The sequence below is a fragment of the Gavialis gangeticus genome, unplaced genomic scaffold, assembly GCF_001723915.1.
Source record: "Gavialis gangeticus isolate Ggan-Ray unplaced genomic scaffold, GavGan_comp1, whole genome shotgun sequence".
In the NCBI taxonomy this organism is placed as follows: domain Eukaryota; kingdom Metazoa; phylum Chordata; order Crocodylia; family Gavialidae; genus Gavialis; species Gavialis gangeticus.
The window spans coordinates 248,464,136-248,483,445 of NW_017729032.1; the positions used below are offsets into that span (position 1 = coordinate 248,464,136).

Below are 19,310 nucleotides of genomic sequence, written 5' to 3' on the forward strand. Positions count from 1 at the left end.
TTAAGCAACAAACAACATTGTCTTTTTCTATTTTTTTTCCATCTGTTTTGGTTTACAGTATTGATATGAGCTGGTGAAGTTAAATGCCTTCTCATATTTTGCTTTTAAGTTAGAGTTGTGATGCTATACTGAGAGCAGCCGTTAGTATGTGAGGAAAGTAGATTCTCTCTTCTCATCTAGAAGGGCACTCAGCAAGCACTGTATTAAACTGACAAGCTTTGAAATTAGGGGAGCACACTGAGAGATTCATCCAAAGGGATGGTGGGAGACTTAAAAATAATAAGTTTAACACAAGTGGCCATCCCTATCAAGTAAAAATGCAGAACTCGCCTAGTTGAGTTGCTAACTTACCTAAAATGACAGTTTTCTTATTTATGAAAAGGAGATATAGAGGTAACAGCACAATTTGATATTTAAATTTTAAATGGCTGTTTTTTTTCATCAGAGATTTTTTTCCTATAACTGTTTTCACAATGTTGGGAATTACCAGTCCTCTTTGAACTCTTGCCATGGCAGGTTCTTTCCCTTGCACTTAATTGTATTATGGATGTGAGTGATAAGGTTTGTTTATCTTTAAAATAAGGGCCAAGTCCTTGATTGGAAAATATACTATTGCGTCCCACCCCCAATTAAATCATGCTTGTGCGTGAGATTTGCTTGAATTAAGGCATCATGTATGCAAATTTGGCTTCTGATATTCTGTACTTCTGCATAAACAAAAGATGTCAGTAAGGTGTTTTTGGTTTTTTTTTTCATATCTCTTCTCACTCTGTTTGTAGACTCAAGAATGAACAATCCGTCAGAAACCAGTAAACCATCAATGGAGAGTGGGGATGGGAACACAGGTAAGAAATGACCATTTTGTGTTCAGATCTAGAATTCTGGTGGGTGAAATTTGATGACCTTAGAACAGAGAAATACTCTTTAAAAGTATACATTTGGACTGTTCTTGGTATACTTCATCAGAGGGTTTATGTTTTCATAGATTTAAGAATACCTGCTTGCCTCTTCTAGTTTATGGTAGGTTTTTAACTTTTTGTTTATGCAAATCTCTCCTTGCACATACTAACAGTATGAGCCTACAAACTATTTTTTCTCTTGCTAATATGGTGTCTGAATTACAGTAGGAGCTAGTAACATTGCCTGTTATTAAAGTTGTCCAAAGCTTTCCTTTAAAGCCCCTCATGTACTACAGTGAAGATTTGACATTTGGCAAGGGTGACATTGCCTTTGGGTTAGAGAGTACCTTTTACCATCCTTGTGAAAATCCATGCAGATTTGGCCAAGTTGTAAACTTTTGAAAATAGCAGTTTGTGTAATGTGAGTAGGAGTTTGATAGGGCTTCACAGCTCAAATCTCAGATTTCATCTTCTCTGGCCATGTTAAGCCTCACAGCTCCTCATTGACTGGACTGCATGCACCATCCCTACTGAGCTAATGGGCATGCTTCATCTGTTGCATCCACTACTGGGTGTCACTGGGCTGCATGTGCACCATCCCCACTGAGTATCTGAGCATGCTTCAGCCAAGGGGCACCAAAGTAAAGCTGGATTTCCCTCTGGCTGCTTGTAGGCGCTGTGGGAGCAGGCATCAGAACTGAAAGCAAAGAGTCTATTTATCATCTTTCCCCTGTTTCCACATAGTATAAAGTCAGAAGCTCTCTGATTTACATGTGGGAGGAAAAATGGCTGAGCCCTAGTTCTTTACAAATGAGGAGAGGGGACACAGACTGCTAGGGGCAGAGCTGGGAATGAGTGAGCAAACAGGTCAGGTTGGGACCAGGAGAGAAAATGAAGAGGTTGTAAGTGTTGTGAAAGGGAGAAAGAGAACTGAGATTTGAGGTGGGGCAGAGGAGACCAGTCAGACAAGGAGTAGGGTACATGGAGGAGAACTGGGACTGGCTAAGCAAGTAGCCTGGGAACAGGATATCGACAGGGGAAGAGTTGGGGTCAAGGAGACTGGGGTTGGTAGTAGCGGGGGAAAGAGATGTGTATGGGGCATCAGAAGGGATGTGACTAAGTGTTACTCTCCCAAGAAGAATGAGATTGATATCGAAAGCGTGTGGAGTGGAGACCATGACCAGCTTGAGGGTGCATGGAGAGGAATGGGACTGCTAAGGAGTCCAGTGATGGGGTTGAGAGGTCTGGGACAGGGAGCAGAATGGGCACAGAAGTGTGCATCTCTTAGAGCACACTCCCTTCTGGAGCCTGAGAAAAGTCCCCAGCATTTCAGTCTGTTTTTCCTTATTTTTCAAATACCTGTGAAATCCATTCTTAGGGTGTCTCAAATGTCTCTACTGCTGGTCCGCATGGAGTTTAACAGTCTACTACGTGCTCTTTCACTTACTCTGTTAGCTCAAATGGCAGAGTTCTGTATTGTTGATATAAAGGTTCCAACACATGTGAGAACCAATATTGTAGTACAATTGTAGGGGTTTTTTCTAATATGCATTTCCAAAACCTAGGAAATTTTAATTTAAATTAAATAAAAATGTTAAATAAGGTCATACAGTCAAATGCTTGGAACTTAGGAAATGTTGCCTGGGCAACTTTTAATTCAGGCTTTGTTTCAGCTCTTTTGTTAGTATGAATTATGATCCAGCCTACAAACATTTTCTTCCACCCTACTGAATGGTTTGGGGTTTGACTATTGAACAAGTCTGTTACCTGTCAGGCCAATACCGCATTTAATTAGAGGAGATGGAATGTGTGGAGTGAAAAAAACAGGAGAGTTTAGAAATAAGAGGACATTCTTGTAGATCAGGAAGTTGAATGCCACCCCTGGAGTATTGGATTCTAGTTTCTATCCCTGTTTCTGCCAGAGCTTCCATACCACGTTGCACAAATTGCTTAAACTAAATGTTTTACACATCATTGCTAACTGTGTTTCTTGTTTTCCGAGTTGCGAACTTGAGAGGTGCAGAAATATGGAGTGTAGCATCAGCTGAAGCCAATGGAATTTGTGTTTTGAGAATAAAAAGTGCTGTAATAATGCTAAGTACATTGGGGGGGGAAAAAAGTCCTGGGTTTGTCAAATTGGGCACCCAAAGTCAGTGGATACTTCTGACCATAATCTAGTTGCGTCTCGCGTCTTCACATGTAAAATCATCTCTTCACAAGGATGTATAAAAATGTTAGCAAAGCGATTTAAATACTGCAATTGTGGGTTCCATAGATAAGTTCACAATAACAGTCATAATTACTACTTAAGAGTAAAGTTTGAATGCTGTATAGTAAGTAATGCTTGTGCCAACATGTTGAACAATGAGTAGAAAATAAAATATTTTCAACTTTCCCTTAAATTTGCACCATCTTTACTTTTTGTTGAATGATCCAGTGTGGTGTGTACATATGTGACAATGTAATTAGAGGCTGTATCACCGTGCATGCATACAAACAGGCCAAATTAAGATGTAACAGGCAAGTGTGAATCTGGTGATTCCTGACTTGGGTGTTTGACTTGAGGAACTTTGGTGTTCTTCTGATACAGTTCTTTGTATGCAAGGTAAAAGTAGGGTTGCTGGCAGAAGTTTCTCAGTTATTAACTATACGTGATAGATTTTTTCTGTTTGCGTTTGTCATGATCCTAACATGCTTAATATAAGAATTCCTCAAACTTTTGACTATAGATGATGACAGAAAGGGATCTGTTTATATTTATTTAACACACTGATTGTTGTTGGAAATGAGGAACAGAAATGAGAACTTTGAATGAGAAGTGAATAGGATGAAATAATTGAGAATTAGTTCTACTCTGGGTCCAGGTTATTGGCTGGATGGGAAAATTTTTAAATTGCAAGTAATTACTGCTTACTGTTCTGAGAAATCTGAGTTTACGGCCACATCTACACGAGACGCTGACTACGCAGTAGCTCATTACTACTGCATATACTCATTACAATAACATTATATAGCAGGAAGCATGACATGACACTACTGCACAGTAGTAATGACCTGCTGCACAATCAGCGTTGCCAAAAAACAGTTTGGCGATGCTACTGCACAGTAACTCTTGTTACTGCTCAGTCATTTAGTACTTATTTATTCAAGTACTAAGTGACTGTGCCGTAACAATTACGTAGTCACCATCTTGTATAGATGTGGCAACAGTAGAGGGGAAAACTTTTTTCTCCTATGCTTTTCTAAATGATCATTATTAAGAATACAGTTCCTTTAGTTTTAACTCTAGAAATTCTTTGGCAGTCGCAGCGTTTTTAAACTGTTATTTCTGTGTCCTGTATGCAAGGTTTTAATAACAACGCAGTTAACCAGAGCCAAACGTTCCCTGTGCTAATGTAAGATTGAAGGATGTTTTCCTGCCAATAGGTGGAGCTAGTCAAAAAGTTTTCAAGTTTTTTCTCCTGTCTGTCCATACACAGATTCGCAGAAGTTTAGGGCTGGAAGGGACCTTGCTAGATCGTTGGGTCCAGCCCTTTTGTTGGTACTGCATTCACAGTTTATGTAACTTCTCTTCCACAGTGACAGTGCCTGACTGTGTCCGATTGTTCTTTTTCTTTTTATATAATGATTTGGTTATGCATTTGACTCTCCTCAGTGGACTCTGTCTCTCTCATCTCTTTCAAATGGCGGCACCACTTTTGGAATCCTGTAGGCTTTTCAGAAGAATCCTGCTTCTAATTTTCCCTTTTTCATGTAGAAATGCTATTCCTGCAGGTGCATAAAAGCCCCAAGGAGAAACTGGTGTTCTGCTTTTGTCATAGTAACTTGCTGCCTACACCACAGCCCTTCAGTGGAAGAATAGAACTTAGAAGTATCCCATAGGAATTACTGGAGGGGGTGCACTACCGTCTCACTTTACATTCAGTGTAATTTTCCACTGTGAGCAGTGATGATGCCCTTTTTGCCTAGAGTCACAAAGGAAGATTTGGATCCTACATGAAGCTTTCCATCTTCACATATAACTATCCCACCTCTTCGGTAATACTTAAACTCAGTTGTAGAACAGATGGAAGGTCATGGATCATCAACTAGAAGGGTTACATCCTAATGTAACCTACTAGTTTATGAATATGTTCATAGATTATTTTTTATGGAACAATAGGGCTAGCATCTGCATTTTCCTTTTCTTGTGGTGGGACTACTGTACTGTACAAGGCTAAAACTTTTGGATCGTATTACAGCATGTTTTTGGACCTTTCATAAGCATCATATCTAGATATTGAAAATTTTTATGGTCATTCATTTTAGGTTTGTATATGTTACAGCCTTGGTAGGCAAGCTGATAGAAACCAAAAAAATGTAATGATCTTTCAGGGGGAGGGTCATTGTTTAAAAATATATGCTTGCAATCCAGTAGAGATAGTAAGATAGTAACTACTAATATTTGTGACCCATTTCTTTTTGGGGACTTAAGGCTGGATTAGGAGATGCAAGTCTAAGAGTTTTTATTATTTCAGGCCAGAATGAATTTATGAACTCTGCTGGTTTCCCAGTGGAGCTTGCAGCTCTTGTGAGTCTTCAATGTATACAGTGCTGGCAGATCTCTAACCACAGCAAATCATTGCTGTTTCTGTCTCTGAATCATTCATATAGCAAACTCCCATGAGCTGATCAGATTTGCAGATTTCATGATACAAGTACCTAGGTCACATGCAGTTTATATCTGGCTGAGTTTGTAATTCTAGGCAAAAATGTAGTTGTTACAAGTTGCATTTAGGGGTTATGAGTTTAATAGCCAGGTTCATGGAAGAGAGAAGTATTTTCTAAGTTAGAAAGTAAACAAATTAAATTAATTTACTTAAAACTTTAACCTTTGAAACTTTGGTGAAACCCCAAAGACCAAAGTCTCAGATGCTTAAAATAAATTGTAGCTTTTGAAGCTCCCATGCAGTATGGTCTCAGGTACAGGCTTTGAAGAGTACAGTGACCTTTACAAGATTCAGCAAGCATAGAACTTATGCTCAGTATTGGTCCATGCTACCCAGACAAACTGCATGCTTCTTTCTAACCTTTCCCTCCCCCAAAATCCAAATGATAGCCAGCAAAGCAACAGAGATGTCTGCTGGAGAAGGAAAAGAACAAGACTTTGAGCATTTCCTCTGAAATCCCTTTCTAGGTATCTTGTGGGTAAATTGGGAGCCTCTGTTTTTGTCCAGAATAGATGATGAGATTTTTTCCCCCCAAACTGTTCAATTTTGTTCACCAGATTTCTGCTTTTAATTTAGTTGTTTTTTTCATAAGTCATATGAGTACAACATTTGAGAGTTTTCTGAAGTTATATCCTTGCTTTCATAGAAAATAAATTATAACTTACACTGGTACAGGTAGCAAAAAAAGAAGGCAACATTGTGAAGGAAACACTCTGCTTTCTGATATTGTATTTCCTAAGACTGAGTTTTCAGTTGCACGTTTTTTTAAAGAGAGGAGGATGGAAAAATGGAGAAAGGTATTTGACAGAGGTCATGAATATATATTGATATTAAACAAGAATATGATTTAGTCTGTAAAAACTAAATATTTAAACAGAACTGTTAATTCATTTTCTTTTATCTGCTCCTTTATGCCTTCTTTCTTTTATCTGTTCCTCGATCTAGTTGGGGATGGTCCTGTTTTGAGCACAGGGTTGGACTAGATGGCCTTCTGAGGTCCCTTCCAGCCCTCATTTTGTGAGATTCTATGATACCTGCCCATCATCATTGTAAATATGAGTTTGATTACATAATCCTATCCCCCCCCTTTTTTTTAATTATCACATAAACAAGAAACCTAGTAAATTCTGCAAATTTAATTCCCTTCTCTGCAACGTGGTATATCCAAGATTTTTGTGAATGGAATATTTAAGTCTGCCCTCTATATTTGTACTGTATTCAGTAAAATGAATGTTAAGCTCATCATAATGGGGTGGAGTCTGGCCCATATATGAAAGTTAAATGTGAAAAATATGGGTGGATGGCATAATATTGGATCTCTTTTTCTCAAATTGTTACATGGACGGTAGTGGTTAGGGTTTCTTTTAAATAACCACAAAAAAGCTATATTAATCCTCCGTTATATTAGGTAATGCACCTGTACATAAGAAGAGAACAGTAGTGGCTTGGAACAGGTAATTAGACATTAAATAGACAAGATGGACAATGGGAGAAATAAAGTGTATGAATCCATTCACAGGTGTGCAGCTGAGGTACAAGGGAAAGTAAATAACTGCTGTGGCAGAGGTGGTAACTGAATCTGGATGTCCCAAGTCCAGTCAAGTGACTTAACTACTAACCCGTACAACTTCTGTCTGTATTTGTGCATGGCCTACATTCAGTGGTAGTAGTGCAGGAAGTAATCATTATCCAAAAAGGTGAAAGCCGTCTGAATTCATAGCAGATTGTTAAAACTTTACTTCAAAATATAGGCCACCCGCTTAAATTGGAAGAGAATATAGGGAAGAGCATGGTGGAAAGGGGTAGGTAGCCACTTCGAATTGTGTGCCTTTGCCCCAATCCCTAGTTCACTGGCATGTTAGCATCTGAAAACCAGGCTGGTATGGAGTCACCAAGAGGTTCCCTCACCCACACTTGTGGATCTGGGCGCGAGAGGCATGATAGTTGTTTGTCTGAGCCAAGTCTCTTGCTTTCTCTTTACGCAGCACAGGTTTCTATGTTTAGTTTATATAGCGATCAGGAATGGATCTCTTTGGTCCCTTCATGCTGCCTATGCTCCTTTGCCAATCAAAATGCCTGCCAATCACAGCCCCATCTCCCCAACTCCTTCATGAACTTTTGGACATCCCCGTGAGAAACCCTCTCCTTCTGTGGACATTAGGAATAACTGCTGGGTTCACTCTACCTTGGCTCAAGACAGCTGTAATGCTATGGCTCTGTAATATTTCCATCCTAAAAATCTGTAGCAGCTTGCAGCAGCATGTACATAGCAGTTGTCTTTCAAAGCATCTGGGTTTTCTGCTTTCCTTGTGAAGGAGTTAATTAGAAAGCCTCATCTCATTTTCCTGGGGGTGTATTGCTAGCTAGATTTGCAAAAGGGGCACTACATTGAGCATACCTTGAAGAAAAAATGTTTAATTACAGTAGCCATTTGTCAGGAGTGTTCCCTCCTACTCGCTTTCCACTTTTCTACAGAGTTCTGGCCTTACAGGACTGCTGGCTTTAGTGCAGCAAACTGAGACAGTTGAACCACACTACATCAGTGGAGGCCTCTACCTACCATGCACAAAGATGGCTACAGGCCTGTATGCTTTTCTGTGGGAGTGCAGCTGGGTTGTTTTTAGACCAGGTGATTGCTCCCTGCTGTCATAAGCATTGAAACTTGGAAATCGTGTCCCATCATCTAGGCTGGAGGGAGAGGCACCCCCCTGAGTTAGTCAAGAAAGCATACTGTCTAAAGTGCGCACACAAGATTTTGAATTTGCTTAGATAAAAATAAAAGGTGGGGAAAACAAAGCCAAACACCTGCACACCTTGTTAGATTTGTAAGACAGAGATTTGAAGGTTTACAGGTCAGTTGCACATAGTTTTTAATTGAATGCGCAAGTTTTTTGGGAACTGTCCTCCCTGGACATGAAACGGTACAAATGCCAAAAAATTAAAAAGCAGGCCAGACTCCAGCCTACAACAGCTTTCTGTCTGTAAAGGAGCTTAGAGGGAAAGATTCTGTTTGTACGGTGGGGGCAGTGAGACCAGGTGCACATTAAAAACATGTTGCTCATTTTGACTGTAATGCTTAATGTTAGTACCTTTTAACTACATCTTTTTCCATAGCTACCCCAAGTTAATTCAAGCCAGTGACCAAAAGCTAATCTAAAAGCTACTGCTTTGGATCAGGCCCATAGTTTATAAACTTAATCTGATTTGAAATAAATGATTTGAGAAGGATTAATATTTTTTCAATGTCTGGAGACCTGGACATAATACACGGGGCTTTCTAAATTGGTAATAGTATTATTTTTACCTTTTTATAGCTTCAATTTGGCTGGAAAATTATTTTTCTGATGCAGGTCTTTCATGGTTACTATGTAGTAGGTTGCTTTAAAAAAGCGTCGTTTTGGCAGTGTTTGAATCTAGAGAAAAGAACAACATTGCAAAATGCACAATTTTCTTGCAACTGCAGTAATTTTCTTGCAACTGCAGTTTTTCAGTATTATTTGATGTTAATCTATGTTTAGTATGAGAAGAGAGATGCAAAGTAGAGAGATTACACATCTGTTGGCTAGAGCAGAATACAAATCAGAAGACTTGATTCTATAACACAAATTATTATGTGATTTTGAACTACTTTCTGTACTTATTTTTTTTTTCCTAGCCATGAAAAAATGATCAACTTTTTAAAGCTGTTTTTAGACCTTTTGATGAAGTGCAGTAAAACAGATTCATATAATAATTGTCTACATCTTTAATGTCTACTATAGCTTTCTCTGGGATTGCATATTACATTCAAGTTGTTGCTTATGGTGGTTTGATAAATGCAGGAAAGGACTTCTGGGAGTAGTAGGCCAATTTGTTTTCAGCTTTCTGGGATATAGATCAAGGTAAATGTTAAATCTCAACCTTATCCAAAGTATTAATATTGAAATGAAAATTAACCTAAAATCACTTCATACAGAAGAAACCTGTTAGATGTATTGTAGGAGGGTACTGAAAAACTTTTCATCTTGTGACTAAAAGGGTCTGCGTACAATCATAATTTAATAAAGGTAAAACATCAGTATAAAACACATGATCATATAGGCCAACAATCAAATAAATGCCTCCTTGATTTTCCTGAAAATAAAACACGTTTGCTTTCCTATGTTTTAAAAGGGGTGGCAAAGTCCCCATGTATAACATCAGTACCTCTTTCACTCCTTAGATAATGCAGATTCAATACCTGTAATTTTTAATCTGGTTACATGGTAAAGTATAGAAGGGAAAGTCATGTACAGCCTGCCCACTGCAGTTGGGCAAAGCCTGACAGCAATTATAATGTGAAGTGGTATACTGATTAACGGAACTTGTATCAAAATCTAAGCATGCTTTTTCTTTTTATATTAGCTAGATAGAATTTCTAGAGCAGATAATACAATGCTATTTTCAAACCTAGAAATTTCTCATGTCATAGACTAGGGACAGACATTCAAAAAGCCTGAGCCTGAATTGATTCAATCTTTGCAGGTTAGTCTAACCTACAAAGCTTAAGCTGATTTGGAGATGGATAGAAATTCCCTTTTCATTCCAGAAATGTAGGCACATGTCTGTACTGACTCAGGCTAGAAGCTGCGGGGTGCTAGAGCAGCCCTCCCTTCTCTTGTACAGTACTGAGCTGAGGAGGGGGCATGGCCAGGCCCTGGCAGGACGCTCTGACTAGCTGAGCAAAGAATTGATAACAGTGTTTATCACCCTTAACGTGGGGTTTATCATCCCATTAGGTAAACAATGGAGGGACATTACCAGCTGTTGATTCTGCCTATCACAGCATGGACCAGAGCCAGCATGTGATCTGCTAGCTAATACACAGACACCTCTCAGCAAAGCAGAGAGGGGAGGGGGGAATTCCTGCTTGGGACGGTGATGAGGGGGAGGGGAGGGAGCAGCCTGCAAGTCTCTGCTGGAGCTGCAGCCAGGGAGCAGAGGGGAGAAGCTCTTTTGTGGAGCAGAGATCCCAGCCCAGAGAGCATGCCAGGATGCTGGAGGTGTCTGATTTAACTTAAACCAGCAAGGGGGCTGGGACAGACATTGCATAAACCAGTTTGCCCCCAGGTTAGTTAAGTCTGATACTACATTTAACCGCGTTTATCTCAAACCAGTTTCAGCCATTTTCAAACTGGTTTATGTGCATTGAACATCTGTTCTGTTACAGGTTTAAACTAGTTTCTGATGATCACTTAATCTGGTTTACGTGTAATGTTTGTCCCTAGCCACAGTGACTAACAAATTCAAAGGCAAAGTTGCAATAAAGATAGCAACAGCATTATCAGTGCACCAAAACAGTAGCTGGTAATGTTAATTCTGACATCTTTCTTCAGCATAAAGAAATGTTTTCTAAGACTATATAGTTCTTGGCAAAAGAGAAATCTTTGATCTGTTGTGGGGAACAGTTTCTGATCATCTCATTTCTCTCACTGGGATGCATCAGGGTTAGCTCTTGGGTTTTTCATTTTTTTCCAGGCCTTCTGGGGAAAAGAGAAATTGCAGAGAAACCATTATACCTGGATTATTTCAAAGTAGATGAAAAATAATTGCTCTTGTTCTATCTCTGTACAATCCCTGGAATGTAGTTATCTAAAAGAAAGCTGAATTATGACCCCTCTTCTCTTTCATACATAGCTTTTGCATTTACCTGCGACTTCCTTCTCTTTTGCTCTGTCCTCTTGGTAAGAAAGCAAACATTCTTTCTACTGTAAACCTTGTTCTTCCCAGAAGTCTGAATTTAAGAACTGTTCTCAAGAGCAAGCTATTAGGCAAAGCATACATGTAAAACTGAAGTAAGAGCTGAACCCTAGCAATATGCAGTGTGTCTGGTATCAGACCATTGTCAGCACCAAGAGTGCTGTGATGTGCACAAGATTACTAGAACAGTATTGCATAGAATATGGTGTTGAAGGGCTGTGAAGCTGCTCTGGTTCAGCTGGCACATGCTGTAAATCAATGTCTGGTAATGATGGTACCTCTGTTATTTCAGGAAAGACTTGAGCTGCTCTTGGTATTGGAGGGCATGTCACTAAATTCTAGTCCAGAAAAGTAGGAGACCAAAGGACCTGTAAATCAAATGGTCTCTGAAGGCTGGTTTTCAAAAGTCCTACTGAATAGTTTGTCATATCTTTTTCTGCGTCTTCAGGCACGCAAACAAATGGCCTGGACTTTCAGAAGCAGCCTGTGCCTGTTGGAGGGGCAATCTCGACAGCCCAGGCCCAGGCCTTCCTTGGACACCTTCATCAGGTAAGACTGTCGCCTACTAACTTGGAGGAGATTTGGGGAGGAGACAGATGGAAAATGGACTTGCTTTTCTTTTCTTCATCATTGCCATGATTTGTATCAATGAATAAAAAGGGGATTCTGAGGGGGTTTGAGTCATTCAGCCCAAGCACAATATGTGATTTTTTTTTCTCCTTTCTAATTGTGGGGGGCAGTCACCTCATTGTACTGATCTGTAGCCCACATATTCAATATTTTGGCTACTCCTGGAAAACAGTTGCTGTCACAGGGTGCCAGGACATAATTAAAATACTGTCTGACTTTAATAGTTCTTTCAATATTCTTGGGAGGAAGTGAGAAGTAAATACTCTACATGCTTGCGACATGAAGGAAATTTTTTCCAAGGAAGATGTGAACAGTAAACCCCAATGGTCTGTTCTTTATCCTAAAGACAAGGCCCGGTTTGGTCTTCTTTTAAAGAATTATACTTAGAAGCTGCCTCAACATGGCCCTGAAATTTCTCACTATCTAGGTAAGAAGAGATGAGTGGTAGAGAGAGCAGTGATGGATTCCAGAGACATAGCTGCTAGCGTCTGTGTAATGGGCAGCAGGGTTGGCAAGGGCTAGGCCACCTGGAATAGCAATGGCTGCCATTCTTGCACTTCTAAGTTGGCCCTTGGGGCTTGGGGCCCGATCACCCTGTGCCTTGTTGCACTGCTGGTGGCTCCCAATCCTGATGCAACTTCCTACATGCCAACTAAAAACATGAAATGATGACATTAGGCAACCATACCTATCTCTATACATTGTGGGAATGATTTTTTGTTTTAGAGAGATTTATTTCTTGGGGATGTTCTGCTGTAGGATAGTCAGGCTTCTCCTTGCCTCCTCTCTACTGCTGATATACTTAGAGAATCAAAGCTGAACTTCAGATGCAGACTGAAGGGAAATGGGGCATCCCTGGGTGAAGGCAAGTAGGAGGGGGGACTGCTTTGTGTCTGTCTGATCACACTTGAGGTATGAAAACAAATGTCCTAATTTCTTTCTCTTTCTTGGCACCAAGTTTAAACTTAAAAATACTGTTGCTAATTGGCTGACCCTGAGTGTTCAAGGTCTGAGGTTACACAGTTATTGTGATATAATTGAGGTACTAAGGCTTTTATACTTACTTTTTAAGAGCCTAGAGGTGCCATTTTATTGTACTGAGCATTCAACATTTTTGGTCATGTAATTATAAATTTCCAGTGGATGAGGTTTACATGGAAATGTGGAGTGACACTGAGTATGTTGAACTAATATGCTGCTTTAAAACACCTTTATCACACCCCTAGGCATGTTTGTGGCAATATGACTGTCTTCATGGTAGATGCACAGCTAGAAGAGCTCTGAAAGGCTTTGCATTTTCAACCAAGTTTGTTCTAGTATGCATTGTGATGTGGTTTTACCCTAGATGGTAGTTATGATCAGTACAATATTTTTATCCCTTTGCCCTGCAAACTATTTAAAAAGTTGCTAGGACCTTAATTTCTTATCTGATGAACATTGCTGTACCTCTTGAATCTCTACCTTCAAGAAGTTTCTAAGCCTTGTGGTTCCTGTGCTGGTGGCCATTGTTAGACTTGCTCTCACAATAGATGAGCTGTTGTTCTATTCCAGTGTGGCAGTTCTTAGTGATAAAAACCAAAATCAGTCTCAGTAAAAACTGAGGCACCATTCGGAAACAATGTAATGTAATATTCTAATCAGAAAATGTGTCTGATAGGAAAGGAGGGCCCAGTATTTGGTTTAAAGGTCTTTTCAGGTGTGTATTGACTGCATGCAATGCCTATATCTGTAAGGTCACCCTTTTAATAATTATTCCTGAGCTGTATTCTAGGACATCCATTTTTCATTTTGACAGTGAACTATTCTCCTTTATTAATTAATATAAAAATCTCAGAACACAAATTCTGGCAAACTCAATTCAGTTTCAGCAGTATGTGAAAAAGAGGAGCTCTTTTGAGGATGTTGTCTTGGTGGTAAAAAAGCTTGTCGAATCTTACCCAGAAAGGTAAGAAGTGTTTCAAAACACAGCTATGAAGTTAGAGTTTCCACTTGGTGAAATAAGTTATTCAATTCCTGTGCTTGGCTTTGAGAAAAAAACCTCCAACCCCTGTAGGGCAAGGGGAAAGCAAGCATAGTTATAGATATGTTGGGGCTCCCTTAAGTAATGCATCTCCACGTGAGGGTGTATATTCCTTTTCATAAAGGCATCGTGCCACATTTGATGATTTGTTTTTCTTGTCCTCGTGTGTTTCCTGGTTCCCAGTAAAGCAGTAATATGTGTGTGTGTGTGTGTGTATATGTATATAGCTTGGGGGGAATATATATGCATTTCCCCCCGAAGCATGGGCAGTGATGGAACGCCTACAAGCTATAGCCCTTACCTTTGAAAGAATAGGCAATTACATAAGATTGCCACTGTAGTAACAATGATGCCAATGATGGTAACATGAAGAGGTTTGTTGAAGCTAGCTGCAGCATGTGCATATACATATTAATAACAGAAGAGAAGCTCCTGTTTTGTAGCATTTTTCTCTCTAATGCTCCTTAAGAATCCCAAATTCTGCCATACTGCTTTTCAATTTCAGTAGTTTCTTTGCAACACCTTTGAATCAGGTTATCAATCAAAAAAATTCAGTTTGAATTTATTAGTACACTTGAGTCGATGCAGCCTAACTAAAGGTACAGTCTCCTTTTGTATGCACTTCCCTCTTGTAGTGACTGAAGATGGTTGAGAGTGCTTGAATGAATTGATGTATGGGGACAGTATTCATGCTTTGTGAGGTGTGTTTCCCCCCGCCCTTCCCGGTGTGTGTAGTTCCCATTGTATTGCACAAGGAAGGTGGTGAATGCTGTGCGTTTTGAGGTAGCACCTGGGCTGTCATTAAGAAGATGGGGAATAGAATTTTGTTTTGTCTTTTGGTTTTTGTTTGTTTAAACCTAGGAAACTGGCTCATGGAAATGATGATAGAGATCCCACCCACCCAAAAGTGTTCCACTTCTGATTAATTTTAGGTTAACACCCACAGATCCTAGACCAGTGATTCTCACTTTTCTTAGTCTCGAGGCAACCCACAGAAAATGCCAGCTCATAGCTTTCACTAATTTTTTGACTATGGGAAAATGATTCCACAATTTTTCTGTTCCAAAGCACTCAAAGGCCACAAAAGGTCGGAGTGCTTTTGGCTCTATGGATTTCTATTTAAAATCTCTGGATTTATCCTGTGAATTGTGAGATATTTGCATAACTCCCTAGAAAGGATCTCATGGCACCCCAGGATCCCACATCACCCTGGTTGAGGATCACTGTCCTAGACCAACAGGATGTCTTCAGCGAGAGGTGGACAGATAACACTGTGCAAGGTCCATATGGACTTGTCTCTAATCATTCTGAGCACTACCCCTGCATCAAGTTACGGCAGAAAGCTTGAGGGGATTGGTGTTTTATCTTTCGGATCTTGATATAACCATTACTTTACTTCACCTCCATTCTTTGCACTGTGTTGTAGGTCCAGCTCGCTGGAACAAGTTTACAGGCTGCTGCTCAGTCCTTAAATGTACAGGTAAGGACTGCTTCTTCCTCCTTCCATCTTCTGCCCAAACAAGTGTCTTTTCCATCAGAAGTAGCTTTCAGGCCATGATCTGTCATATTCTAATTACATGGTTGGGTCCATAAAGGTGAAGGGTGGTAGTAGCTCCAGAGCAGAGATAGGTGCTAGTCAGCAGTCAGCAATGGGAGTTGTGCAATATACTGGTGCTAATAATTGTATCAAATTAGTGGGTGATTTGTTACAGGTCTCATGTTCAGTACAGAACTCTCTAATCTGACACGTTCTTCCATTTTCGGCCTGCTTTTTAAATGTGGATTACTTTACAAGATATCTTTTTATTTGTGGAAGCTGAACACAGGATTATTAATGTAGCACTGATTGCTAATGAGGCTGGTGTGGATCACTTGCATACCTGACAGAATCTAATCAATTATGCTCAGTAATTTGAAAATAGGCTGGGTTACTTGTTGTTCATTGATCTCTATGGTATAGCAAAGTATTCAAACTTTTTATGATAATCTTCAGAGTATTTAAATCAAAGGGACACTTCCTTTCAATACAGTATTAAGGGGGTAGCGAGATTGGTTTTACTGAAAACTGGTTTCAGTATTACTAGGAACTAAAGAACTTGGACAGTGCATTTTATGAAACCTAGCAGAATGTAGGCCCAGTTAGACATGATAACAATTTGGAAAAAAGGAGATATACTGACCTTCCTTTCTAAGAGAAAGGAGGCAGAAAATTGCCTTGGTTGCCATGGTAAACTTCCATCCCTAAGAGAGATGTTGGCAAACAGGCTGTATCTCTAGCTCCGAATGTTTACAGTCCTGCACTGTAATTATCTCTCAATGACTGGCAGAATTAATCAGAGCCTTTATGTTAATTAGCCTGCTCTGCAGTCCCCAAAACAGGTGGTGGAAAATATGCAAATCTATGCAGAATTTTAATGCTCTGCATAACCAGTTTTAATTACCATAACACCCTCTCTTTCCTTTTCATGCACTCTCCTGCATTTCCTCCTTCATGTCTGCAGTATTTTCTTCTCTGTTTAAAAAGAAATAAAAACTGTTTTAAGTAAAATCATGCTTCACTACATAAATGGTATATTTCTATTATTTAAACACAGTATATGCATTGGGATTTTTGCTGGACATAATTAAATGTGAGGGCATCTCAAAGCAGTCCTCACAATGCTGGCTGTCCAGAGGACTTGAGGTACTAGATGCAGTTATATAAAAAGAAAAAATACTCCCTCCCCTCCCTTGTTCCATTGTTTGGGATTTTAGACTGTGAATAATTTTAAGTGCTTTGTGGTAGGCAATTTTTTTCCTCTTTATAGTAAAAGTAACCTCAGCTTCAGTGGTGCTGCAGCAAATAAAATGAGATTTGAAAATATTTCATGTTGAGGTACAAAAGACTGGGTGTCTTTTTGTTTTGTTTGAGCCCTAAACTGCATTAGCTACAGACATGTTACAGCAATGATAGCTGACATGGTGGGCACACAGAGCTGTTGCTTAACCCACTCTTAAAATAAACCCAAGGGCTTTTTGAATGCAGATGAAAGATATGCAATGCACAGAATAGAGATCGCAGTTTACACATTAACATCTGTTTTACACTATAAAGAGTTATATATATTTTTTTCCTAGTCTAAATCTAATGAAGAATCTGGGGACTCCCAGCAGCCAAGCCAGCCTTCCCAGCAGCCTTCAGTGCAGGCGGCCATACCCCAGACCCAGCTCATGCTGGCCGGAGGACAGATCACCGGGGTAAGATTTACCCGAGGGAATTGTAGTAAGCCTCCTGTCCAGCAACACTGCTGTTGTTCACCATCCAATTAGAATTGCACACCAAACCAAACAGCAGTAGAGTGACTATCTGGGGTTACTATCACTTTATTAAAACAGGGACTTTGACCTGGGGAAAACTTGGGTGGCAGGGGGAACCAGAGAATGTTTTGTTCCCAAAAGCCAGCTCTGTAAGTAATATTTTTGTGGGTTTCCTGCAGATTATTTGTATCAGAATAATATAGTTCTTGATCCTGCAACGAAATCAAAACCATGACATTAGGTAGTTTTGTAGAAGTGGATATAAAAAATTTAGTATTTTGACCTAATTGCATCATCAGATATGAGCCTGAGACTGAAACCCTTGGTCAAAAAAGGAGTATATCTGATAAGCAGAAAGTGATGGCAACAATTACAATTTTAGATCCCCTACTTTTCAGTTGTTTTGCAAAAGCCACAGTAAAAAGTAGTCTCTGAACATCTGCACCAATCCCCTCCAGCCTTAACCTATCAATTTTGAGATTTCTATTTCTTTATTATGGCAATGTTTGGAGGGACAAAGAAAATGGAAGGTGTTGGTTATTAAAGGTCTATGGTGCTTGCTAAATTATTACAATCCCAATAACGTCATAAATGGATTTAATCCAAATTTAGGAGTGGAATGGCTTGCTTAGAGAGTTTATTTCCATTTCATCAGGTCTGCAGTTGAAGGCATGAATGAAGGATTAAGGGGTTATTCTGTCATTGCATTAGATCTTTGATTTTAAAGTGTTGGGTGCCGTTACCTGCACATTTGAGATGCTCTGAGGGTTTCACTGCTAATTGTAATCAAAGATACAAAGACTACTTGTGCAAATTGGCATCCAAATTTAAAAAGTTGTGTTAATTTAGTATAATTTTTATTTTTGCCATTTTTAAATGTTTCTTTTTAACAACAACAAAAACATATATGGTGAAAGAGAACAAGCTGTTTTTGTTTTGCCTAACGAATGTCTGCAGTAGTGAGACATTCAGGATTCCAGATCTGTGTAGCTGGGGATTGCAGTAAATGTGGACATCTTGATTCATTTACATGTAAAGGAGAGACTGTCACCACCTGTTTCATAGAGATAATATGTGTTTGGAAAAGGGAAGAGATGTAAACTTGCCAACTCTATTCTATTTTTTTTTTTAAAAAGCAGATGGGGAGACTTGGAGAGAAACAAATGGAGCTCATGTTCTTTACTTATATCTTGGGGCATAATGGAAATGATGGAATATGGCAGGGATTCATGCTAATGTGTGGCAGCTGGGGTGTTATCAGTTTGTTCAGTAGCCATGGCCAGCATTCCTGCTTTTCATTCATCTGGCTAATCACTTGCTGTTCTGTTGGGTGTAAATTTCCTTTCAAATCCTGTCAGTGCTTATTTTTTCCCCTTTTGGCTTGCTAGTTAATTACTTTTTGCATGAATCTTGAAGTAGAGCTGTGGAGAAGCTAGCGTGGTTCTCCAGGTCCCAATCCAAGTTCAGATGCTTCTGCCATGTCACACGTGCTGTAGGTAGAAGCCTATAATATGTTGAGTAGGCAGCTGTCCTTATGTAGGGTTGGCCAAAGTCATTAGTGGATAAATAGCTGGTAGTTTGTAACTGGAACAGCTTTTCTCACTATTAATGGTTGTTTGTTCTAATTGTTTTTAGCTCACCTTGACGCCAGCCCAGCAGCAGTTATTACTACAACAGGCGCAGGCACAGTTGCTGGCGGCTGCAGTGCAGCATTCAGCCAGTCAGCAGCACAGCGCTGCAGGCGCCACCATCTCGGCCTCTGCTGCGACGCCGATGACACAGATCCCTCTATCTCAGCCATTACAGATTACACAGGTGAGCGCTGGGGCTTGAGAGGGTTGAGGGTTCAATGTGAAGGCCTGATCCCATAGAGCCTGAGCAGAAATCTGCTTGTTCTTTGGAAACATTCAGCCACCACTCACATTTTTTTTGTGGGATTAAGGCATCTGTATTGCCAGCCTCCCAAATCTTTGGAATGCTCACCTCTGTGATGAAGTTCAAGAGTAATAAAAAAAAAAAAAAAAAAAAAAAAAAAAA

General features: G+C 39.7%; 1 protein-coding gene across 2 annotated transcripts in view; it reads left to right on the top strand.

The window, feature by feature from the left end:
- The first annotated feature begins 779 nt into the window (after positions 1-779).
- The window catches only part of POU2F1 (POU class 2 homeobox 1), a 64,477-nt gene continuing 45,946 nt past the window's right edge, over positions 780-19,310 (top strand). The window contains exons 1-5 of one of the 2 annotated variants that reach the window (XM_019525712.1): positions 780-845; positions 11,775-11,875; positions 15,403-15,456; positions 17,094-17,213; positions 18,909-19,088. In XM_019525712.1, coding sequence (XP_019381257.1) covers positions 788-845; positions 11,775-11,875; positions 15,403-15,456; positions 17,094-17,213; positions 18,909-19,088 — 513 coding nt within the window. In that variant the 5' untranslated portion in view covers positions 780-787. The remainder of the gene's footprint in view (positions 846-11,774; positions 11,876-15,402; positions 15,457-17,093; positions 17,214-18,908; positions 19,089-19,310) is intronic. The other variant, XM_019525713.1, reaches the window with a different exon arrangement.